A 25,007-nucleotide genomic window follows, 5' to 3' on the forward strand; every position below is an offset into this window, starting at 1 on the left:
ATCCTTGAGTCTCAGGATCTAATGATATGTGAGAATAACCTTGGGAGACAGAAGGAAGAGCTGAGAATCTCATAGACATTTGGTTAGTTTAGGGCAGGGGTAGGCAATCTTGGCTCTTTTATGACTCGTGGACTTCAACTCCCAGAATTCCTGAGCCAGCATGGCTCAGCTTGGAAACCTCTCCCTTTCCCCTCAGCATGGCTGGCTCAGGAATTCTGGGAGTTGAAGTCCACGAATCATAAAAGAGCCAAGGTTGCCTACCCCTGGTTTAGGGTTTCTCAACCTTGGCAGATGGAAGATGCGTGGATTTCCACTCCCAGAATTCCCCAGTTGGCACAGATGGACTACTCCTCCCAGGATCTCCCAGCTGGCATAGGAGAACTTTTCACGAAACACTGACCATGAAGCCGGATAACTTGCTGCTCCTTTGAAGCTATATCACAACTTTCTCAAACTGTTGTTAAGTCCACCCGTTTACAAACACACATTCTGGACATCTGACACGTGGCACGCTTGCTATCCCTAATTGCATTCAGTTTCAGATGGCAAATGGTTTCTTTAAGTGAATTGGATCCCATAAGAATTTGCTCCTTCCTCTCGCTTTGGAAAACTGCCCAAGGAAAACAATGGATTCATTAATGTTTATTTTTTTATTTTCTTTAATTAAGCAAAAGCCGAAAGGCATAAGAAAACAATAGAAAAAAGAAGATCTATACCCAAAGAGGGTTATATGTTTCCAACGCTGGAGAGTCCATTTTTGTTGTCCATCCATCAAATTCCGTTATCAAGTATGCCCCTCTGCTACTTGCGTACTAGATAGCAAGTCAACGGAGGGAGAGAAGGAATTTCATTTCTCAAAATGGTAAAAGGCCATCGTTTCTCTGTTCAAGATAAGGGGAGAAACGGTGCACAAGTCTGTCAATGCTCTGGTCACTGAGAAGCACCACAAGTGTCTCGGAGATGAACAGCGGATTAAAAAAGTGAGTGTACGCCAAGACAAGGCCAACCAATAGACAGCAGACAAACAACAACAACAACAGAATTTTGGCTGCCACCCATAAGCAATGCAGAACCTTCCTTTTCTTTGACCTGTCCCGGGCCACCCCCACCAGCCTGGCCTCCACTAGTTCATGCATCAGGATGCCCGATGGCATCTGGGTCTCCTGGTCCAGCCTCACAAATGTGGCCTGCTGCACGCAGAGATCCCGTTGGTTCTGCAGATCTTTGATGCGCTTCCTCAGGTTTTCTCTGACTTTCTGAATAGTTGCAATTTTCTCTTTCAGTTGGATGGACTGTTTTTTTTCTACACCGTAGTTGTGCTCATTCTCAGCCAGTTTGTCCTCCAGATTACGCAGGTACTTGTGAACCTCTGATGGAAGGTTCTGCATCTCTTTGAGGTCATTCTCATGGGCAGGCTTGTCATTTTTGAAGACGGCCACTTGGCTGGTGACCTCGTGCATTTCCTCATTGAGGTCGTTGTTGGCTTTCACCAAAGACTTGTTCTGCAGCGCTAATTCGTGGATCACTGTGTTGGCAAGGTCCAACTTTTCTCTGATGTCCTCCACAGTTTTCTGCAGGTGTTCCATTGTGGACTTAAGGTCATCCACTGTCTCCCTTAGACATCTCTGCTGTTCTCTGATGTGTTCCTTGTCTTTGAGAAAATCCTGGTTTTCAGAGTCCAAGTAGGTTATGTTCTCTGTCAGTTCCTCTATCTGGAGACGGAGATTCCTATTGGTTGCTGAGAGATCCTCCAATGACATTGCTTTTCTGATCTTGCCTCCTATTTAAATAAATACTAAATAAAATAATTTCTGAGTCCCTCTTCTTCTGATCCACTTGTTTTGAACTGGATCTGGCAGTGCTGCTGTCCAAAAGAATCAACGATGCCAGAAATGTTGACATTTGCCATGGCAACCTCCAGCCAATGAGGTTAGGAGGAGCTCATGATGTCATTAAGAATGACTTTGATTTGGCTTTGAAAAAAAACAACCAGTCACCTGATTGCCTACACATCAGGGCCTGGCCCTTTAATTTATTAGCAAATTATTAAAGAGGTTTTTGCAAGTGAGACATGCATTAACTTCAACCTAGTCTAGTCCATCTGAATCACTTTGTGTAGGCTTTGTTAGAAGCTGGCTCTATCATGCTGGCTCAGGAATTCTGGGAGTTGAAGTCCATAGGTTGTAAAAGGGCCGTAATTGCCCACCTCTGACCTAGAAAAACCCCTAAAGATGGCTGGCTCAGGAACAGTCCCACACATCCAATACCAACCGTCTTTAGAGATTTCTGTAGGTCAGGGGTAGACAACAATGGCCCTTTTATGACCTATGGACTTCAACTCCCAGAATTCCTGGACAAGCATGGGAGTTGAATTCGATTCTGGACGTTGAAGTCCACAGGTCGTAAAGGAACCATAGTTGCCATCTCTGGTCTAGGTTGTAAGTTGTCAAGTCCAAATACTGTATGAGTCACATTTCCAGCAAAAGTTGCCTTTGAGATACACAATAAACATATTAAGAAAAAAAGTAAAGGTCCAGACCTCAGTCGGTTTCAAGGACAGTTTGGTGGTGAAAGAATGATATGTAACAAAAAAGTAGTCCAGCAATCTTATCAGCTGCAATTTTGGAGGGTAAAGCTGCAAGGTTGGAGGATATGTTATGAAGAAAATTATCATTCTAAGATAATTGGTGATCATGGTGTAAAAAAAACAAAAAACAGGTCCAGTCAAGGTCTGTATAAGATGCTCCTTGCAACAGTGTAGTTTGTGATAAGAGTCTTAGGTGGGGCTTAAATCATAGTTCTTTGTTTTCTGTGTGAAGGGGAAAAAAGAACTTAAGAGTCACTGAATAAAAAAAGAATCTCTGCCTTTAAGGGTCATCCAAGACAAGAGTGTCAGGTGTAAATACAGTAACAGGATTTCAGATGGTTGTAGGTGTCAGTTCAAGGGTACTCCCAAATAGCACAGCTTAGGGAGAACGTCCTCTATAACACACAATGACTTGAAAAGAAAAATTAGAAAGATTGAAATACAAACTTGTAGCCAGTCACTTGGTCCTGTTAAATCCGGGGTCTCCAACCTTGGCAACTTTAAGACTTGTGGACTTCAACTCCCAGAATTCTGGAAGTTGAAGTCCACAAGTCTTAAAGTTACCAGGGTTGAGGACCCCTGTGTTAAATGGTAGCTTGAGATCAAAGTCATCTGTCACAGGTTGAACAGCCCAAGCAATGTCAAGTGGATCTGCAGTCTTCAGTCTGGAACTTTCTACACTGGAGCATATAACTTGAAGAAGGTCCATGCTTTCACATACACCCAAGCTGGTCCAGTCCAACAACTGCTGCTTCTTGCAAATATTTAACAAGAGAGAGAAAAAAATCACAGCAGACAATTGTTCCAACAAGTGCACTGTTGAAGGAGAAGTCTTCATCATGGTTCAGTCCAAGCCGGGAATAAACAACATGGCGACTGCTTTAGAAAGAAGGTTGCAGTTTATTGGAGAGGAGAGCCAGACAGAAAGATGGCTCTGGAAGAAAAAAGAGAGAGAGCACATGTAGGGAGTGGGTTTTTATACCCTCTGGGGCTCTTGAGGTCGTTTCCTGTTCCTGTTTGAGGCTTTGTATTTCCTGTGTCATGTATTCTGACCTGTGTCCATCTTTGGCATCTGTGGGTTAATCCTATTATGTCCTATCTTAGAGTTTGGGTGGGGTATGTAGATTTTAAGTGTCTTTTGTCTTCTTGATCTTCTAGTTGGGGGTCTCCAACCTTCTGGATTATTTACATCTGCATTTCTACAGAGCTGGTTTCTGCTTGGGGGAGGGAGACTGGGGGCTATTAAGAAAACTGGGCATGCTTTTCTGCCCCTTTAAGATCCTTTGAGGAAATATATTTTTCTGCCCTTTTACTATTTCCTTCTCTGGGGGCCTGACTTCCCACAGCACCTCCTAACACAATTTGCAATTTGAGATCGATCAGAAACTAAGACCAAAAATAAAAATGGAAAAAGAAAAGAAAAAAAATCCATTATGGCTGGATACAATGTCATTTTTTAAAAAACAACAAAAAAAAACAGATCTAACTTTGTCCACTTCATATAAAGAAATATATTGGCAGATGAATTTGGAGCGCTAAACCCGGCTGCAAAAGAATTATCATTATCTAATATTTAAAGACTTGAGAGATTGTTTTGTCTAGTAAGGAAACAACTGTCTTTATCACAAGGTTACAGCTCTTCTGCGTGGTTTGTACAAGGCCAGTGAGCATTCCCTAAGACTCTTCTGGCTAGCCAGCATCGCTTGCTTACTCCCCAGATCCATTTTCAGTCCATTCCTGAGCTTCTGTGAAAAATGGCTTTGAATATCAGCGGCTTAGTAGCTCTGCTTTTATTCTATGCCCTGACTTTAGCTATTGGAATATGGGCTTCTCGGAAAACCAGACAGAAGGAACACCAGAAGCCCAGTGAAGTTGCCATAGTGGGAGGAAGGAACATGAATTTTTGCATTGGATTGTTCACAGCAACTGGTAAGTACAAAGGCTTCAGAATGATAAATAGATCCTTTATTCTAATCCTTACTCTGGACTGGGGTGATGTGATAGCAGTGTTCCTACATCTAAGGGGCTGACACAAAGAAGAGGGGGTCAACCTATTTTCCCAAAGCACCTGAAGGCAGGACAAGAAGCAATGGGTGGTAACTAATCAGGGAGAAAGCTTGAGAAATAAGGAGAAATTTCCTGACAGTGAGAAAAATTAACTAGAGAAACAGCTTGCCTTCAGAAGCTGTGGGTGCTCCAACACTGGAGATCGGAGGAGGAAAAATGTCCTGACAGTGAGAACAATCTATCAATGGTACAGCTTGCCTCCAGAGGTTGTGGGTGCTCCAACACTGGAGGTTTTTAAGAAGAGATTGAACAACCATTTGTCTGGAATGGTACAGGGTCCCCTGCTTGAGCAGGAGGCTGGACTAGAAGACCTCCAAAGTCCCTTCCAACTCTGTTAGTCTGTTATTCTCTTAAAGTGAATGCAGGGGTGGTGTGCCAACAGAAAATGAGCTAAAACAGGTTTAGTCAAAAGTCTGGGGATTGGGACCAACGTGCTTTCAATCATGAATGATCTGATCCTCCCCAGCTGACTAAAAACAATCTAAGGAGGCTTCAGTATTCTTAATCACCATGGATTTTGGGGGGGGGGGAAACTCTGGAAATTGAAGGGTGTGTGGTGCTTTCTTGATCTCTTTGGGAAAGAATGACTGACTGGCAGGCAGGAACAATGCAAAAAAAGTATTCTTGGGAAGGTGGCAGGGGACACCATTACAATTTTTAGTTGTAAATGACACTTTTCCTTGGCAATGGTTGATCAGTCATTAAACATTGCAAACTTGGTCAGTAGACCAAAGTAAAAAGGAGCACATCCCTGCCTACAGTCTTTTAGAAGAAAAATGGCAAGTGGAGATCGATCTAGGCTAGGAAACAGTGAGCAAAGAAAGTAAAGTTATATTAGATAGAAGTTAATGAGTAAACAGGGAAAGATGGAAAATATACCAACAGCATTACAGTAAGCATCCTTTCCTGGTTGTAATTGTTCATGCAATTATTTTTATTTTATTTATTTATTTACATATCAAACTTCTTAACCACTCTCTCTCTCAGAGGGGATCTGGGCAAATTAATGTCCCATAAGATTTGATAAGAAGATATAATAAATGTTATCCATTTCTAAGACCCAAGTTAAAAAGTTGGCATTGCCCTTTAAAGTTTTTTTAGGGAGTGTCTCGCCTCATTCCATGGGTCATTTGTGGCCCACATTCCCAGCTTCGCATCTCGCACACTCAATAGCCATAGTGCTGCTACTTAAATTTGGCACCAAACCACCACATCTTGACTATTTGAGAGTGAGACAGATGGTACCTAAATTGATAGGTAAATTTAAGTGAAATGCAATCTACAATCAGTAAATTCAGCAGGAATTAAAGAGAAAAGTTTTCCTTCAATGACTCCTACACTATAAAATCAGGCACATATACTTGCCGTAGCACAGATAATGCCACGTATGTTGACTTGAAAAGGCTTTTTACAACTCCCTTATGTTAACAAAAAATATTTTATAGCATCTACTGCTGAGGGTATACTTGATATTTTATTTAATTTCAGCTGGCTTGTTTTAAAAATGTGCAATAAACCACTTTGGAAAGGCCATAGCTTTGAAAGGCAGCAAAGCATATTAAGTAAATAATAGGTGATTTAATGCATTGAAGTTTACTGCCTCATAAGTGTGTTTACAGAAATACAGAATAACAGAGGTGGGAGGGATCTTGGAGGTCTTCTAGTCCAACCTCCTGCTCAAGCAGGAAACTCTACACAAGGGGAAGGCAACCTTGGCTCTTTTTATGACTCGTGGACTTCAACTCCCAGAATTCCTGAGCCAGCATGGCTCAGCATGGAAACCTCTCCATTTCTCCTCAGCATGGCTGGCTCAGGAATTCTGGGAATTGAAGTCCACGAGTCATAAAAGAGCCAAGGTTGCCTATCCTTGCCCTACACCATTCCAGACAAGTACAGTAGCTGTCCAGTCTTTTCTTAAAAGCCTCCAGTGATGGAGCCTAGCAGTGTATCCTAAGAATGCATGAAGCACATTTTTCTTTCTTGCTGCATGAAACATTACAGAACAGGTATTATCAAATACAGTGTTGTTCAGATCTTAATCATAACAGATCGTAATAAATGATTATTTCAGAGTTATTTTCTAATCTAATTCAGTTTCTCTGGTTAGTGATCAAATAATAGCATTTCCCCAGTGTCCATAATGTTCATTCAGTTGTCTAAAATGAACAGAGCAGAAAACGACCGATGATAGGAAGATTTTGATTTCAAAAAGAAGAACAGTTGTGGATGACAGAAGTTGCATCATTCAAACGCAGAGCCATCCAATACAAGCCAAAGAATTCTCAGCAGCAGCTGTGTCCAGTAAAAATGTCCACGATTCTTAGTGGGAAGTCCAATTGACTAAAACAATATATGTTTTGCCTTGTACAGGTAGTCCTCGACTTACAACAGTTCATTTAGTGACCATTGGGAGTTACAACAGCACTGAAAAATGCAACATATGACTGTTTTTCACACCTACGACCGTTGCAGCATCCCCGGGGTCATGTAATCAAAATTCAGACGCATGGCAACTGACTCATACTTATGTCGGTTGCAGCGTCCGTGGATCATGTGATCGCCTTTTGCTACCTCCTTACAAGCAAAGTCAGTGGGGAAGCCAGATTCACTTAACAATCGAATTACTGACTTAATAACCGCAGTGATTCACTTAGCAACTGTGGCAAGAAAGGTTGTAAAATGGAGCAAAATTCACTTAGCAACCGTCTCGCTTAGCAACAAAACTTTGGGACTCAATGGTGGTTGCACCGTAAGTCAAGGACTTCCTGTAATTGTCCATGTATCTTTTATTAACTTCATTTTCCCTTTTCTGGATTTCTTTCAGCAACCTGGGTTGGAGGAGCCTATATCAATGGCACGGCTGAAATTGTCTACCTCCCTTCAAAAGGACTGGTGTGGGTTCAAGCTCCAGCCGGCTTTGCTTTGTCTCTCCTTGTTGGTAAAGATTTTAAAAGATTCTTAAACTAACTCGGGGTGCGGGTTGAGACAATGAACAGACACCAAGTTAAAATACTTAAATCTCTCTCCATGTTTAATTTTACCTCAAGTTACCTGCCCCAGTTTGTGCATTTGTCAATGATCAGAGGCAAAATTTCATTTGGTTGGAAAGTACATGAGTGGTTTGCAACCTTAGGTCAGAATGATAGAATACAGCTAGTCCTTGACTTAGCACTACAACTGAGCCCAGAATTTACGTTGCTAAGTGAGAAACTTGTTAAATGAGTTTTGCCCCCATTTTATCACTTTTCTTGCCACAGATATTAAATCAATGATTATTTGAGATTTATTTTCTATCCTAATTCAGCGTCTCTTGTTGGTGACTCTGCAGTCATTCACTTTCTTGAATGAATCGCTGCAGTTCTTAAATTAGTAAACCCGGTTGTTAAGTGAATCTGGCTTCCCCATTGACATTGCATGTCAGAAGGTCGCAAAAAGGGATCACATGACCCACCCAGGACACGGCAACCATCATAAATATGAACCAGTTGTCAAGCATCCGAATGTCACTCACGCGACCAGGGGGATGCTGCAAAAATTGTAAGTGTGGGAAAAATGGTCATACAGTAAGTCACTTTTTGCAGCATTGTTGTAAATTCGAACCCTCACTAAATGAACTGTTGTAAGTCAGAGACTACCTGTATCTTCTTTGTTATCAATAGAGGAGAATATTTGTATCTCAGAATTGAAATGAGGGGTCTTTGGTGCTCTCTGAGCTTGGTTGTTTTCTTGCGGACATTTAATTACCCAACTAGGTAACATCATCAGTGCTAGTGGCAAGTGGGGTTTGCTGTCCATTGATATTCTAGTGGCCTACTCTGCCAATGTTGGTGGGAGTAATCTTGGGGATTCTTTAATTGGGCTTTTTACTGTTAGCTGGTTTGGTAGTTCCTTGATTGATTGATTGATTGATTGATTGATTGATTGATTGATTGATTGATTGATTGATTGATTGTCTCCTGGGACAAGACTCATCCTGGAAGTCTTCTTGTTCACGAGCCTCTGTAGAGTCCGTGTCAACAACCCCATTCCTGAAAAGAGTTTTATAATGCGCATTGCTGAAATAGTCTTATACTTTGAGATTTCTTCCGGTGGTCTCATCATACACTGTGGAAAAAGACATGATTCGTTATTTTCACATCAGAATCGAGATAAGCCGTTTCTGATCTCCTTTCCTCTCCAGTATCTCACTACACTCTTTCCTGTCGGTCACTGCATACTTGTTAGATGCGTAGAAATGAAACTCACTTAATATAGCTCAAGTCGAGCAATAACTCTTATATTCTAGCTTATTTAGGATTTTCAATGTCTCTCTGTGTCCTGGAGCTTTTCTGCACTGTTTATGTGCTCTTGTTTTTGTTTTTACTCTTCAACTGAGGGTGGGCAATTAATTTTCTCAAGAGGCCACATGAGAAACTGGGCCTGTTGTGGAGAGCCGCTGCAGCCCTGCTCCCTCACACTGCTGCCCCACCCCCTGATACTGCTGCTCCGCCCCCTGCTTCTGCTCCTGCCCCCGATGCCACTGCATGGCTGCCCTGCCCTCCACCATCTACCTGGCCAGTGGCAGGATTTCCTAATGTCTGCCACCTCAGCTATCTGTGGATGGTACATCTCATGCAGGGTCCTGCCTTGCCATGGCTCTTCTCCTGCTTGATCTTCCTCCCATGTCTGCTGCTGTCTCGGGCATATTCTCAACAGCTCTTTGGGAGCCATCTTACTGATATACTGTACTCCTGGGTTTTGTCCAGGACAGTGGCTATATAAATATCAACATTTCCAATCACAACACCGAAAGCAAAAGTCAAAAACGATAACAATAAATAACAAATAACCATAAAACCATAATACAATAGCCAAGCCACCAGAACAGACTCACGCCACACCTATGCAGGTAGTCCTCGACTTACAACAGTTTGTTTAGTGACTGTTTGAAGTTACAACAGCACTGAAAAAAGTGACTTATGACAGTTTTTCACATCTATGACCGTTGCAGCATCCCCATGGTCACGTGATTTATATTGAGATGCTTGACAACTGGTTCATATTTATGACAGTTGCAGACTTCCGGGTACGTGTGACCATGTTTCGCGACCTTCTGACAAACAAAGTCAATGGGGAAGCCGGATTCACTTAACAACCGTGTTACTAATTTAACAACGGCAGCGATTCACTTAACAAATGTGGCAAGAAAAGTCATAAAACGGGACAAAGCTCACTCAGCAAGTTTTTCACTTAGCAACATAAATTCTGGGCCCAATTGTGGTTATAAGTCGAGGACTACCTGTATTGGGCTCAAATAGCATCCTGGTCCACTGCTTCTTGGGCTTCACAATCTTCTAGGAGACCAGGAAGGTTGGGGTCTTCTACCATAGATCTCAACAGTGCATAGGGCAGGTTTTGGAACAGAGGAGGCATGGCTTCTAGGCCCCATCCACCAAATAACATTTTCTAAAACAGGGAATTTATGGTGCACCCATCCTGTCAAATCTGATGAGATGAATAGAAATACTTGGGGAGAGATGGTCTTGCCCCATGCAGGATAATAATCAGCATCTTGAACTGCAAAAGAGGGTTGCAGCGGCCTAGCAGTTAAAATACTCGGCTGTTGGCAGTTTGAGACCCAAACACTCGCAATGGGGTGAGCTCCCGTCCTTGCCTCAGCTCCTGCCAATCTATCTGACATGGTTCCGAAAAGAAGCAGCTTTTCAAAGAACTTTGAGGCTTATTTACCTTAAAGAATCCTTTATTTGCTACATAGCTTTGGCACGTACAATAATGAAGCCAAAAACTGAAACCTCCCACCCCCAATCACCCGTAACAAAGCATAACTCACTCCTTCATTTTACAGTCATCAATCACATTCTCCAATTAGTGTGAAGTGTGAATTGTCCCCCCCCTACTTCTCCTGTTACAGCTGACCTTGGCAGTGCTGTGCTGAAATATTGTTATGGTTAACTAGCATATTTTCCCATCTACTAGGCTAGTATTGTCTGCTTTAACTCTAGAAGTGATATGCAGGCTAAATAAAACATGTTTGCTTCTTCACATATGGCAAGCAAGAACATCCGATGTTAGCAGTCTTGACACTATCAGTTTGAAAGCATGGAAATGCAAGTAGATTCATAGGTACCACTTTGGTGGGAAGGCAACAGCGTTCCGTGCACCTCAGCATATAGTCATGCTGGTCACATGACCACGGAAATCCTGGGACAATGCTGGCTCTCTCGGCTAGGAAATGGAGATGAGCACTAGAGTCGGACACAACTGGACAGGGGAAACATTTACCTTTACCTGAACTGTGAAGCACTATGATGCCTTTCCATTTGTAAAGATAACTGATTGTAATGCAACTTTTTTTAAAAAACAACAACAACAGGTGGCTTCTTTTTTGTCAATCCAATGAGAAAGAGAAATTACATGACTCTGATGGATCCAATTCAAGAGATGTATGGGAACGTGATGGGCTGTCTTCTTTTTATTCCTCCATTGATCGCGGACATGTTCTGGTTTGCTGCTGTTCTTGCCTCTTTAGGTAATATGGTGTCTTTCACTTGTCTTGGCAGAAACTAAATTTAGCCCCCTGGAAATCAAAGGAATACAGCTGAGATTAGCTTTCCATCCTATAAGTGATTTATTGATTACTGAAGGCATGTTCAGAAGAACTACCTGTGAGGATATTTGTAGCTCCAATCTCCATCTGCGTCACATTTCTGAAGTCTAGTATATAAACAGGAAATAAGGAGATGAGAAAACAGAAGGATTGTCTCTAAATAATTTAGAAACACCACAGAAATCTGTAATTCAGATCTAGAGATGAGGTGAGAACACTTTTGCACATACATAAACTGGAGTGTTAGATGCTTTAAAAGTACTTTATTACCAATACTAATATTTTAGAAGGATATTCAGTTATGCTGTAATTCCTCCCTGCAGTCTGGAGTGCTTCAGTATAAGAATAGTTGTGAACAGCATACTAGCTGTTTTGTATAAAGTAAGAATACAGGTAGACTTACAACAGTTCATTTAGTGACCATTCAAAGTTACAAGGGCACTGAAAAATGTGACTTATGACCATTTTTTACATTTAGTATCTTTACAGCATCACCATGACCATGTGATCAAAATTCAGATGCTTGGCAACTGGTTCATATTTATGACTGTTGCTGTGTCCCAAGATCATATGATCACTTTTTGTGAACTTCTGACAAGCAAAGTCTTTCTTTTACCCAAATATATTAATTTACAGGTAGTCCTTGACTTACAATCACAACTGAACCCCAAATTTTTGTTGGTAAGTGAGACAATTATTTTGTGAATTTTCCCCCATTTTACAAACTTTTGCCACTATTGTTAAGTAAATCACTGCAATTAAGCTAGTAGCAGGGTTTCTGATTTACCAACCGCAGAGACTGACTTAACCACTGAGGCAAGAAAGGTCGTAAAATGGGGCAAAACTCACTTAACAAATGTCTCACTTAACAACAGAAAGTTTGGGCTCCATTGTGGTTGTAAGTCGAGAACTGTCTGTATACAGAAAATAATAATAATAATAATAATAATAATAATAATAATAATAATAACAACAACAACAACAACAACAACAACAACAACAATAAAGTTGGAAGGGACCTTGGAGGTCATCTAGTCCAACCCCCTGCTCTGGCAGGAAACCCTATACCATTTCAGACAAATGGCTGTCTAGTCTCTTCTTAAAAACTTCCAGTGTTGGAGCATTCACAACTTCTGGAGGCAGGTTGTTCCACTGGTTAATTGTTCTCACTATCAGGAAGTTTCTCCTTAGTTCTAGGTTGCTTCTAATATTTCATCTAAGTTCATTCAGTATGACAACCATTTTAGGAACGGAGATCATAGAATATGATGGCCATTTAACCTATGAAAATAGAATTGATGTGTGACTCTTTGACTTAATAATAATAATAATGATAAAGTTGTAAGGGACCTTGCAGGTCATATAGTCCAACCCCCTGCTCAGGCAGGAAACCCTATACCATTTCGAACAAATGGCTGTCCAGTCTCTTCTTAAAAACTTCCAGTGTTGGCGCATCCACCGCTTCTGGAGGCAGGTTGTTCCACTGGTTAATTGTTCTGTCAGGAAGTTTCTCCTTAGTTCTAGGTTGCTTCTCTCTTTGGTTAGTTTCCACCCGTTGTTCTTGTCCTGCCTTCAGGCGCTTTGGAGAATAGCCTGACTCCCTGGTCCCCTCCTAGTGGGTCAGCTTCACCTCCCAGAATTTCAGTGGAATGCCCCAAAAGTGAGAATCCTAGGAGCAGAATTTTTATAACAATGACTACGCTTTTGTTACAAATGGAACAATTATTTTGTAAATCATATACAGGGAGTTCTCAACTTACAACCATTCATTTGGTGATCGTTCGAAGTTACAACGGCATCGAAAAAAAGTGACTTATGAACATTTTTCACATTTATGACCGTTGCAGCATCCCCAAGGTCACCTGATCAAAATTTGGATGCTTGGCAACTGGCATGTACTTAGGACGGTTGCATTGTCCCAGGGTCATGTGATCCCCTTTTGCGACCTTCTGACAAAGTCAATAGAGAAGCCAGATGCAATTAACAACCCTATTACTCGCTTAATTGCAGTGTTTTGCTTAACAATTGTGGCAAAAGTTTGTAAAATGGGGAAAATTCACTGAGTCTCACTTAGCAACAGAAATTTTGGGTTCCGTTGTGGTTGTAAAGCGGGGACTACCTGTAAATTAATATAGTTGGGTAAAAGAAATGGCATAGCACAAAATGTATTACTGTATTTGAATAGTAATTACTGCATCTTTTCCTAGGAGCAACCATGAAAGTCATTTTGGACATCCAGAGTTATGTTGCCATCATTCTTTCTGCATGTACGGTGATATTGTATACTTTGCTAGGAGGTCTGTATTCAGTGGCATACACAGATGTGATACAACTGATCTTTCTATTGCTCAGTCTGGTAAGTTACTATCTTGTTATATTACCATTCTCTTGAACTATTGGGAGTGTTTGAAAATCCAGAATGAGACACCAGCAAACTTTCATTGTTTATGACAGGATTTCTCAACCCTGGCAACTTTAAAATACAGTATATGGACTTCAATTCCCAGAATTCCCCAGCTAGCATGCTGGCTGGGGGATTCTGGGAGTTGAAGTCCATTTAGCTTAAAGTTGCCAAGGCTGAGAAGCACTGATCTTTGAGATGCCAATAGATGACATGGGAGATGACTTGGGAGATAATCTGAACCAATAAAGGAGAATATTTGTAGTTCAAGGTTGAAATGAGGCATCCTTAGTGCTCTCTGAGCTTTTTTTTTTCCTTGCAGACGTTTCATTTCCCAAATTAACCCCACAGAAGAGACGAGAGCGCTCATGGAAAAGAGACACTACATGAATAAAACAGTGAAGTAGCCATGATTACACTTAGAGTAGAGACAGGATCTGATTTAAGTGGGAGGGCCAAGTACAAAGAAGTGGGTGGAGTCATAACACAGAAGTGGGTAGCATTAAGACATGAAAGCAGCAGGTGATGCTACTGCAATTCATTTACATTTTTAAAATTAATTCAGTATCATGACTGTGGACGCACAGAATATTTTGACTATCAGAAACCCTTCCGAAAATGTTTTAATGCTAATGTTTTTGGTTTTGCTTCCAGTGGATTTGTATCCCTTTTGCCATCATGAATCCTGCTACAGAAAATATTTTTTATACAGCTTCCCAAAATATATCCCAAGCACCTTGGATTGGAAAAATAGAAACAGAGTTTTACGGAAGATGGTTTGATGATTTTTTATATTTGGTAAGATCTGTTCCTGAAGTGGATGGGAAATTGGGGGCTTGAAACACTTACTGTATCCAACTAAATAATGAAAACACTTGTTCTTCTAAATTAAGAGCAAACCACGTTTTTTTCACCACAAAGAACACTATTTTTTTTTAAAAAAAAAGATATGTGGGGTATGTTGTTGACACGGTAAATTCACTCCACAAGAAGGGATTAAAAATAAATAGCAGTGTAATATATACACAAAATGTCCTAAAATTCAGGGGTTGGCAACCTTGGCTCTTTTATGACTTGTAGACTTCAACTCCCAGAATTCCTGAGCCAGCATGGCTCAGCTTGGAAACCTCTCCCTTTCCCCTCAGCATGGCTGGCTCAGGAATTCTGGGAGTTGAAGTCCACGAGTCATAAAAGAGCCAAGGTTGCCTACCCCGTCCTAGATAGTTCCAAACTGGAAAGGGAGATGCACATGCCGCCCTTTCTCTTCTAGATGGCTGGAAAATTGCTTTTCTACAAGACATTAAGAAAAATACATTTCTAAATTAAAGATGAAATGCAATTAATAGTGTCAGGGCCAGGACTTTTTTTCTCATAGAATGCCCAGAATGGAGTTCCAGCACCTTTTTTGGATGGAACCTTGTAGGGTAAGCAAGGCAGGTTGTATGACGTGTGTGAGTTCCGGCACCTTTTTTTTTTTTTTTTTTAGAAAAAAAGCACTGGTCAGGGCTGACAGGTTGGAATGTTTTTAGGAAAGGCAAACGAAGACTAGAAATTCTAGCATGATCCAGAAAGCAAGCTATGGAGATGCTACAAGAATTGCCCATCATGCTTCATGTTAGATAAACTTCCCAGAGTCATCCTTATTGTTACATTAAAAGCAATCTGGTTTAAGTTCTGACTTTTCGGCTAAGATCAAGAATACTGTCCTATCTGTTTTTATTCCAGTCCCGTTCTATTTTTCTTCCAGGTGCTTGGGGCCATCCCTTGGCAAACCTATTTCCAGCGTGTTCTCGCGGCTTCTTCCCACAAAGAAGCCAGACTAATTTCCTATTTTTCTGGACTGGGCTGTTTCGTTATGGCTATCCCTTCTGTATTGATAGGAGCAGTTGCTGCCTCCACAGGTAACCATGGCTGAATAAAAACTGGAAAGCTAGAACTTTCAGCCCTAGTACAGGTAGTCCTTGACTTACGACCACAATTGAGCCCAAAATGTATGCTGCTAAGTGAAAAAAATTTTAAGTGAGCATTGCCCCAGTTTACAACTTTTCTTACCACATTTGTTAACGGAATCCCTGCAGTAGTTAAATTAGTAACATGGTTGTTAAGTGAATCTAGTTTCCCCATTAACTTTGCTTGTCAGAAGGTCGCAAAAGGGGATCACATGACTCTGGGACACTGTCATAAATCTGAGTCAGTTGTCAAGCATCCAAATATAAATCACATTACCCTGGGGATGCTGCAATGGCCATAAGTGTGAAAAATGGTCATAAGTCCCTTTTTTTAGTGCCTTGTAATTTTGAATAGTCACTAAATGAACTTTTGTAAGTCGAGGACTACCTGTAAGGCTGTTGCCCGACTTTAGGAGGGTCGTTCCTCTATGTCAGTGTTTCTCGACCACAGCAATTTTAAGATGTGTGGACTTCAACTCCCAGAATTCCCCAGAATTCTCCCCAGATTCTGGGAGTTGAAGTCTTTACATCTTAAAGTTGCTGAGATTGAGAAACACTGTTCTGAATAAATGTTGAATAAACTCTTGTATCCTAAGCAGTTCAAGGAGCCCTGGTGTAAAAAGAATTATTAACACAAAGCAGTATCACATATAAAGGAATATAGAGCTGACCTTGAGGAAGCTAAAAAATATTTTTCTTAGTTTGCATTGTTTTTTTTAATCTTTGTATTTTTAAATCTCAATTTAAAAAACAGGACCAATAACGCAGAATATCTGAGAAAAGTGGCCTACCCATTTCTCCTCTGGTCAACTCACAACATTTTTTATTTTTTTTAAATTAATCCTGCTTTGCCATTTTTTTCACTAATGAAAAAGTGGGTAAGAAATTACCTCACATGCACAACTCCAACATTTCCACAAGACTTCCACCTTCTTTGATGAAGCTTTGTGTGATACGGTGCACAACTAGTAATATCTCAGGCGAAAATGCTGGTGTGTCATCCAATTTTAGCATTCTTGACAGAATCTACATGCTCAGATGTACAATCTCATGTTATCTGGTGATCCTGTGAAATGTCTATCATTTTGCAAAAAAATAATTTTGGGAAGATGCTTAAGCCACCATACGTATCATCTTGGATAGCTGCCTAGAAATCTGGTCAATGTGTATGTAATATCTCACAAAATGTACTCAAAATAGCATAGAAGAAAAACAATATTAAAACTACTATAATTCAATCAATAAAAGAAGACAATAAATAGAATAAGTTACGTGAAAAAGGGACTTCAAAGGTCACCTAGCCCAATTCCATCCATGCAGCAGCTAGATTTTGGTTCACATTTTAAGGATCAAATATGAATAATCATATATTTAAAGAACTAACCTTGACCCTAACACAACATTTCTCTTGTCAGATTAAATTTAATCCTCAAAAGTAGATTTTTCACCTTGTCTTATAAGAAATCTATCAATATCTCTAAGTCAAAAGAAATTTATTCATGCTATTGTCTCTGGGCAAAGCAGTCAATTTTGCTTTTAATTTCAAAGACCATACTTCCATTGTAAATATATATGAGAGATAATCCTTGACTTACAACAGTTCGTTTAGTGCAGGGGTAGGCAACCTTGGCTCTTTTATGACTCGTGGACTTCAACTCCCAGAATTCCTGAGCCAGCCATGCTGAGGGGAAAGGGAGAGGTTTCCAAGCTGAGCCATGCTGGCTCAGGAATTCTGGGAGTTGAAGTCCACAAGTCATAAAAGAGCCAAGGTTGCCTACCCCTAGTTTAGTGACTGTTCAAAGTTACAGCTGCGCTGAAAAAGTGACTTCTGTCTGTTTGCAGCCGATGTCATGACTGATTCAATTCTGAACCAATGTTTTGAAAATGACACCTCTATATTTCCTTTTTGAGATTGGAACCAGACCGACTATGGTCTACCCACCCCAAATGAAAGAAATGAGTCTGCCCTCATACTTCCACTAGTCCTTCAGCATCTCTGCCCGACTTACATCTCCATCGGTGGCTTGGGTGCCATAGCAGCTGCTGTGATGTCCTCAGGAGATTCTGCATTGCTCTCTGCCGGTTCCATGTTTGCTCACAACATCTATAGGAAAATATTCTGGAGAAAGGTAAGTGACTGATTGTTAAATGATACAGGAACATTATTACAGGTAGTTCTCAACTTACAGTCGTTTGTTTAGTGACCATTCAAAGTCACAATGGCACTAGGAAAAGTGAATTTTTCATACATATGGCCATTGCAGCATCTCCATGGTCATGTGACCAAAATTCGGATGCTTGGCAACTGATTCATATTTATGACAGCGGCTGTGGCCCGGGGTCATGTGATCCGCTTTTGCAGTCTTCTAACAAGCAAAGTCAATGGGAAAGCCAGATTAATTTTACAAGTGTGTTACTAATTTAACAGCTGCAATGAATCCCTTAACAACTGTGGCAAGAAAAGTCATAAAATGGGACAAAACTTACTTAACAACTGTCTCACTTAGCAACATAAATTTCGGGTTCAGTTGTGGACGTAAGTCAGGGACAACTTATATAGCAGTGTAAGAGAAATTCCTTTTTTTAAAAAAAAACAAAACCTCCTAATATTTAAAGCTTCCTCAATAGTCGTATACCTTTGAGTGGATAGAATTTAAAATGGGCATAAATGGGAACCCACTACTGGACTTTTTGTTCGAGACAGAAATAAAATGAATTCCTGACTTTGAGTTTTGCTGACTAGACTAGTTTGTTATGGAAATGGCGAGTGATGACTAAGTTTGTAAAAAAGTTGAGGCTGTAATTTTATTTTGTATTTTACTGCGCTGAAAAAAGTTGGAATGCTTTTTTTTCTCCTTTACCCTACACTTCTCTCCCTTTCTTATCCTTTCCCATTTCCTTATCATCTTTACTCTCATTTGCATTTTACACTATTAAAATTTTAATCAAATTGGAAGCATGACAGATATGTTAAAACCCCAAATGTACAAAATGGCGGGCAAGATACCACATTCAAAATCCTGCCGTGTACAAAGGGGGTGAAGCTTCAATCACAATAGCACACCCACTTTCACAGAGACTTTGATCCTCTCCTGTGGGCCCCTATGACTAGTTTTTTTCATTAGACACAGATGCAATTAATCTAGTCATGGAGTTTTAAACTAATTCAAAATAAAGAGGCAAGACAAGACCATATCTCTAGAAGCCTCAATTTTCCTTCCTGCTCCTTTTTCCTGCTTTTCACAATTTCCTAGTGCAACCCTTACTTTTTAGTTGGGGAAAACCAACCCGCAAAGCAGCAATGCCTTTTCTGTATCCTGTTAGCATTTTGCTATCTTCTTTCTGGTTCTTTTCTTTTTATTCTGAATGCAACTTAAGAACTTCTTTAAATTTTCTCTAGCATTCTGACCTTTCTCTTTTCTGACGCTAACTATTCTTTTTTTTTGATCTAGCTCTCTTTATACAGATAGCCCTTGACTTACAACAAATCATTTACTGACCAAAGTTACAAGGGCGCTGAAAAAAAGAGACTTATGACTGTTTTTCACACTTAACAACCTTTGCAGAATCCCCATGGTCACATAAGCAAAATTCGGATACTTGGCAACTGCTCATATTTATGACGGTTGCAGTGTCCCAGGGTCATGTGACCAGCTTTTGCGGCCTTCTTACAAGCAAAGTCAATGGAGAAGCCACTTAACAACTGTGTTAAACAACTTAACAACTGCAGTGATTCACTTAACAACTGTGACAACAAACGTTGTAAAATGGGGCAAAACTCATTTAACAACCGTCTCACTTAGCAACATACATTTGGGGCTCAAATTTGGTCGGAAGTCAAGGCCTATCTGTATACATCAGGTGTGTAATAAATGCATATTTTTATGAATGAAAGAAGAATTTTGAAAAATGTAGACCCATTCTTTTTTATGAGATTGGGGCCAATATGCAACATTCGGCCTGTTAATGAGTTTGCACCCATTTTAATTTGGATACAATTTTTTCTCCCTTTCCCATTCCCTCCCTCTGATTTTTTCCAGGCATCAGAGAAAAATGTCCTATGGGCAATGAGACTCTCCATTGTGGTCTTTGGGATAATTTCAGCAGTTCTGGCTTACTACTCCTATTCGATTTATGACCTCTGGTTCTTGAGTGGAGAGCTAGTATACACTCTCCTCTTTCCCCAGTTGTGTTGTGCTCTGTTTCTTCCCAGCACCAACACCTACGGCTCAGCGGTTGGGTTCTTCCTTGGCTTTCTTCTACGGCTGTTGGCAGGAGAACCATCCCTGAAGATCCCCCCTGTAATCTGTTACCCAGGATGCTCAGTTGTGGAAGGTGTTTATGTCCAGCTCTTTCCATTCAAGATGGCCACCATGCTGTTCACGCTGTTCGCCATCTTCTCAGCTTCCCATCTGGCCAGCTTTATGTTTAAGAGCAAAATCCTTCCTGCTAAATGGGACATCTGCCAAGTTATTATGGATGACGGAGTGCCTGTTCCCTTCTCCTGGGGAGAAAGGCAGATGGATGTACGAAAAAATCCGGACTTGTGAGCAAGCAGAGGAAGCAGTTATGAAGATATTTCTCTTCTGTTACCGCTGATTGTTGGAGCCTCCTTTGAGCAATGAAGAAAAAAAATTGGCAGATAGGCCAGAATTCAAAATCACATCAGTGTCTTTGCATTACAGCAGCTGGGACACTTTTGCAAGTTGGATATCTGCGCTCTTTTTAATGCCAAGATCGTGAATTCAGATGTAGTTAGGGAAGCGCTGCTCGCTGTTTTTACTGAATATTTATTTGATTTAATATTTCAATTCTGAGGCTACCTGACTCCAAAATGATTCTGGCAGTGATTATCTTACAATTAAAAATTTAAAAGAAGTGCATGAGGAAACCACAGATAATGTTACTCTCCTTTGATCCTTGCAGGGAAATTATACAGAAATAGCAACACTGATTACATAGCACATTTAACAACCCATTCTATATTCTCAAGGATACTGTTGTTATAGTCTAGACCAGGGGTGTCAAGTTGCTGGCCCGCGGGCTGGAGGCGTCACGCCAAAACCACGCCCACCACATTGCTGGCAATGGGAAAAAAGTCGTGATACGTCGCGACATGTCACGTGATGTCGCGAGTTTGATACCCGTGGTCTAGATCCTATTTTATACTTCCCAACAATTAGAAACTAAATATTGGGCAGCAAAGATCTTCTTTCTTATCAACCCAGTCACCAAAACCATTCTTACATTATTAATAAATCCATTGAACAAGTGCATCCTGTCATAAAAATGTTGCCATGTATGTGTTTTATACATCTGTTCTGAGCAACGCATCAAAATGACCTGTACATAAAAATTTTAAGTTTCGGCAGCCTACATTTTTTGATTCAACGTGGATATGTATGTTTTAGAATGATCCTCTACAAGAATTTTCTGACAAAGCACAAGATGAAAAAAGTCCTTCTGCCAACAATGTGAAAGGCAGACAGTTGACCGTTAATCTAATAAAATAGTCTGAAAGCCAGGTTTTGTGTTAAAAAGAAGATGGAAACTGCCATCTTTGCGTAAAAGCTTTGCAATTTCTAATGCACCATGTAGCAGATAAGAGCTTTTTGGCTCCTGTTAGTCTGATGCTCTTTTCTAAGTGTATTCTTAATTCTATTATTAATTATTTCAGATCCCAGAAGAAACTTTAAAACCTCTCAGAATACAAAGGTGGCAGGAAAACTGAACTGTTGATATGTAAAGAGAGAACATATAAAAGAGTTAGAAATATAGTTCCTATTTTTAATTCTGTGTAACCAAATTAAAATAATATAATATAACACAGGAAACATGAAAAATATAAAACATATGTATACTGGATTAAAGCATACATTCTTTCACAATTAGTGAAAGACTCTTAATGTCAATATTCCTGTGGCAGGCCAACTTTGAGGCATATCATTTTTATAAAATATCCAGGATGATACTTCTTTCATAGAATTATAAACTTGTATTTGATAACGACACCTTTTTGTAAGTTTTTAAATTTTATTAGGAGCTGCGGTGTGCAATGGTTAGAATGCAGTATTGCAGGCTGACTCTGCCCACAGCCAGGAGTTCGATCCTGACCAGCTCAAGGTTGACTCAGACTTCCATTCTTCCAAGGTTGGTAAAATGAGGGCCCATATTGTTGGGGACAATGTGCTGACACTGTAAATCACCCAGAGTGTGCTGTAAAGCACTATGCGGCGGTACATAAGTCTAAGTGCAACTGCTATTGCTATTCAGAGGCTTCAAGAGTGAGGGCAATCCCTTATTTTTCCCATCCTTATACTTCACTTCTCCCTAATTCTGCCCTTTGTTTTAACATTACCAAACTTAAGACATATTATGCAAGGACCTACCTCTCTAGAGAAAGCTCTAATGCTGAAAAAGGTGGAAGAAAGGAGAAGAGGATAACCAATATGTCCACATCTCCCTCATGCAGATGTGGACTAACACTCTAGCACAAGGGGCTATTCTCTCTTATGGAAAAATGGATGGAAAATCTGGTACGAGAGCTGGCAGATACTCTGCATTCATAACACTTGAGTTACAGCTCTAACTGAGCCTGGCAATGGTAATAGTAGGCTGTGATAGTTATAATACAGGTCACCACATGACCAGATTCGCTTTTACAACCTATTTTGCAGCAATCGTTAAGTGAACATGGCAGTTGTAAAGCACCAAGGTCATTAAGCAAACCCATTGTTTGCTATGGGCTGGGTTTTTTTTTGCCAGAAATCAGAATAATGCCATCACAAATCACGGTCACATGACCTTGAGGTGCTGCAAACAGCCGTAAACGCAGGCCAGTTGTTGAGCACCCCAAATGGGGTCATGTGACCACAGGGGAGGGGGCGATGTTGGAACTTCAAAACTGGGTTGTTAAGTCTCTTTGGGAGGATGTATCATAACTATGAACAATCGCTAAGTTATGCTAACCTAATGTTCTCTAGCTGTTTTTCTGTTCTTGCTGTTGTCCACGCCAGCAAGTAGTTCATGTCAGTCTCTTCAAAGCTCTCCAGCATTTTATTACAGCTTGTTTTGCTGCCAGGAACAAATGTCCTATTAAGATTTTATCGTACAACTGCAGAGATTGCCCGTGAAAGGTTTTTAATAAAGCGAATAAATGCGTTTGTTTGAATTCTGATCCCGTAGCATTCCTATTTCGGCAAATGAGTGAGACGTCAAATCTCACATTTTTTTAAGTGTTGGACTGGGTATAATGGGAGATGAATTCCAATACAACTCATGAGCACTAGCCTGGGGAGGGCTTAACTCAAATTATCCCTTCTGGTTTGTACTAGTAGGAATCTGATGAAGATCTCCAGAACTAATCAGCAAAGGATGACGTGTGGAATCCAACCAGTAACAATGAAATTACGGAGAAGTACCGAGGTGTTTCAGAGAATGCCAACAATGTGGGCATAGGTGTTCAAAACCACTTAAAGGTTGCCTCTTCCACCAATAGGGCATTCAAATATGAAGTTAAAATTCAACTAGATCCATCCTTCCATTTATTTGCTTGTTTTCTTAGACAGATATCCATTTTATGCCCAGAGTTCCAGAATGGCATTGATAGTAACCCCTTCTCAGAGCTGAGACATCTGGGACATAGACTGAGCTGAGATATAAGGCGTAGCTTAAGGTTACTCAAATAGTTGTTAGGACATGGGTAGGAGGTTAGTAAGCCTGCGTTCAAGATCTGAGAGCTACTGTGGGACGGGGTGAGCTCCTGTCCTTCGCTCCAGCTCCTGTGGGGACATGAAAGGAGCCCCCAACTGGGCATTCCCAGAGTAAAGGTGATGTCACTGGCTAATCCTTTCAACCCAGAAGCACCTCGGTGCTTCTAACAAGAGTGCAAAACTCAAAATACTTTCCATGAACTACACAGATTTGAAACTGGGTCTCCAAATTTAGCCTTAGTCAACACTCTAAATCAGTGTTTCTCACGCTTAGCAACTTTAAGAGATCTGGACTTCAACTCCAAGGATTCTCCAGCCAGCATGTTCCTTCCAACTGTTTCAGAAAAAGCCTTTCACTGAAAATCTGGCTGGCTAAAGTATAATTCAGGATGTGGTACACTACCAACCCGTGTGCTTAATTTATGATTTGCAATATTGCGCTATCAAGGCAACTGCATTATTCATAAACTGGCTACATACTTGTCATATATTATACCTGGGGGATGTTCTTCCTGAGTAACTTCTTACCCAGTGCCATTGATAATAATTTGAAAAATAATATATGGCATCCAACTTCAATATGGAACAATCTAAGTAGTTACTATCCTAGCCAATACTTATTTATTATATGAAAAAATATAGAAAAATAAGCTGTGGCCCAATTAGGTTAGAAGAGTGAGAGAAGATTGGGTGAGAGATGATTTAGCAAATCCTCATCAAGTTTTGGTAGAAATAACAATATCAAATCCAGGGGTCCTGAACATCAGAAACCCCACAGTTCATCCCTGATACAAATATCCTCTTCTATTGATACATTAATAAAAATATTTTGTATGGAAAAAAACCCCTTTTTAACAATTACAAATAATAATGAGAAAACAAACATTGTTTCATAATTTTGCAAATGCATCCAATATCTGGAAAATAATTTTGATTTCACAGACTCCTAAGACAGTTTGGGGGTATCCCCAAGGTTCCTCAGATAGGTAAAGTATTTTGAAATCTTCTGGGTTTGCACTCTCTCCTTGACCTTATAGTGCCCACTGAAATGTGAACATGGGCTGGTGGGGTGAGTTAAATATAGCAAAGGAAAAAATAATGTGTTATCCTGATGGTTTGAAAGTATTTGGTCTTTAAAATTAGCAGTAGAATGGTTTGAACCTGCTTGAGATGCCTAGGTGAAGCATGCTACTTTCAAGTTTTTATCCTGTTCCTTTCCTTAAAAATAGGCAGTCCTCGACTTACAACCATTTGTTTAGTAACCGTTCAAAGCTACAACAGCACTGAAATAAGTGACTTATGATCGTTTTTCACACTTAAGTCTGTTGCAGCATTCCTGAGGTCATGTGATCAAAATTCAGATGCCCGGCAACTGGCATGTATTTATGATCATTGCAATGTCCCAGGGTCACGGGATCACTTTTTGCAAACTTCTGACAAGCAAAGTCAACGGGGAAGCCAGATTCACTTAACAACTGTGACACTAGCTTAACAACTGCAGTGGTTCACTTAACAATGGTGGTAAGAAAGGTCATAAGATGGGGCAAAAAGTCGCCTGACAATTGTCTTGCTTAGCAATGGAAATTATGAGCTCTGTTGTGGCCGTTAGTCGAGGACCTCCTGCACAACTCAAGGCAGCATACCTAATGTTTGTACCTCTGTTTTTCTCCACCACAACCCTGTG

The 25,007-nt window shown here is 40.4% G+C and overlaps 1 protein-coding gene across 1 annotated transcript; it reads left to right on the top strand.

The window, feature by feature from the left end:
- The first annotated feature begins 4,341 nt into the window (after positions 1-4,341).
- Positions 4,342-20,161, top strand: LOC107297011 (high-affinity choline transporter 1-like). The gene is made up of 8 exons (XM_015826363.1): positions 4,342-4,516; positions 7,479-7,592; positions 11,028-11,183; positions 13,469-13,617; positions 14,317-14,460; positions 15,410-15,563; positions 17,523-17,740; positions 19,652-20,161. Exons 1-8 carry the CDS (start codon positions 4,342-4,344, stop codon positions 20,159-20,161), a joined length of 1,620 nt encoding a protein of 539 aa, XP_015681849.1.
- The last annotated feature ends 4,846 nt before the right edge of the window (positions 20,162-25,007 follow it).

Source organism: Protobothrops mucrosquamatus, unplaced genomic scaffold (assembly GCF_001527695.2).
Source record: "Protobothrops mucrosquamatus isolate PMUCROS unplaced genomic scaffold, P.Mucros_1.0 scaffold3076, whole genome shotgun sequence".
NCBI classification, from domain to species: Eukaryota; Metazoa; Chordata; class Lepidosauria; order Squamata; family Viperidae; genus Protobothrops; species Protobothrops mucrosquamatus.

Coding starts and splice junctions, on each gene's coding strand:
- LOC107297011 (XM_015826363.1), top strand. CDS start 4,342: ATGGCTTTGAATATCAGCGGCTTAGTAGCTCTGCTTTTATTCTATGCC. Junction 4,517..7,478: donor TGGATTGTTCACAGCAACTG/GTAAGTACAAAG, acceptor GATTTCTTTCAG/CAACCTGGGTTGGAGGAGCC. Junction 7,593..11,027: donor TGCTTTGTCTCTCCTTGTTG/GTAAAGATTTTA, acceptor CAACAACAACAG/GTGGCTTCTTTTTTGTCAAT.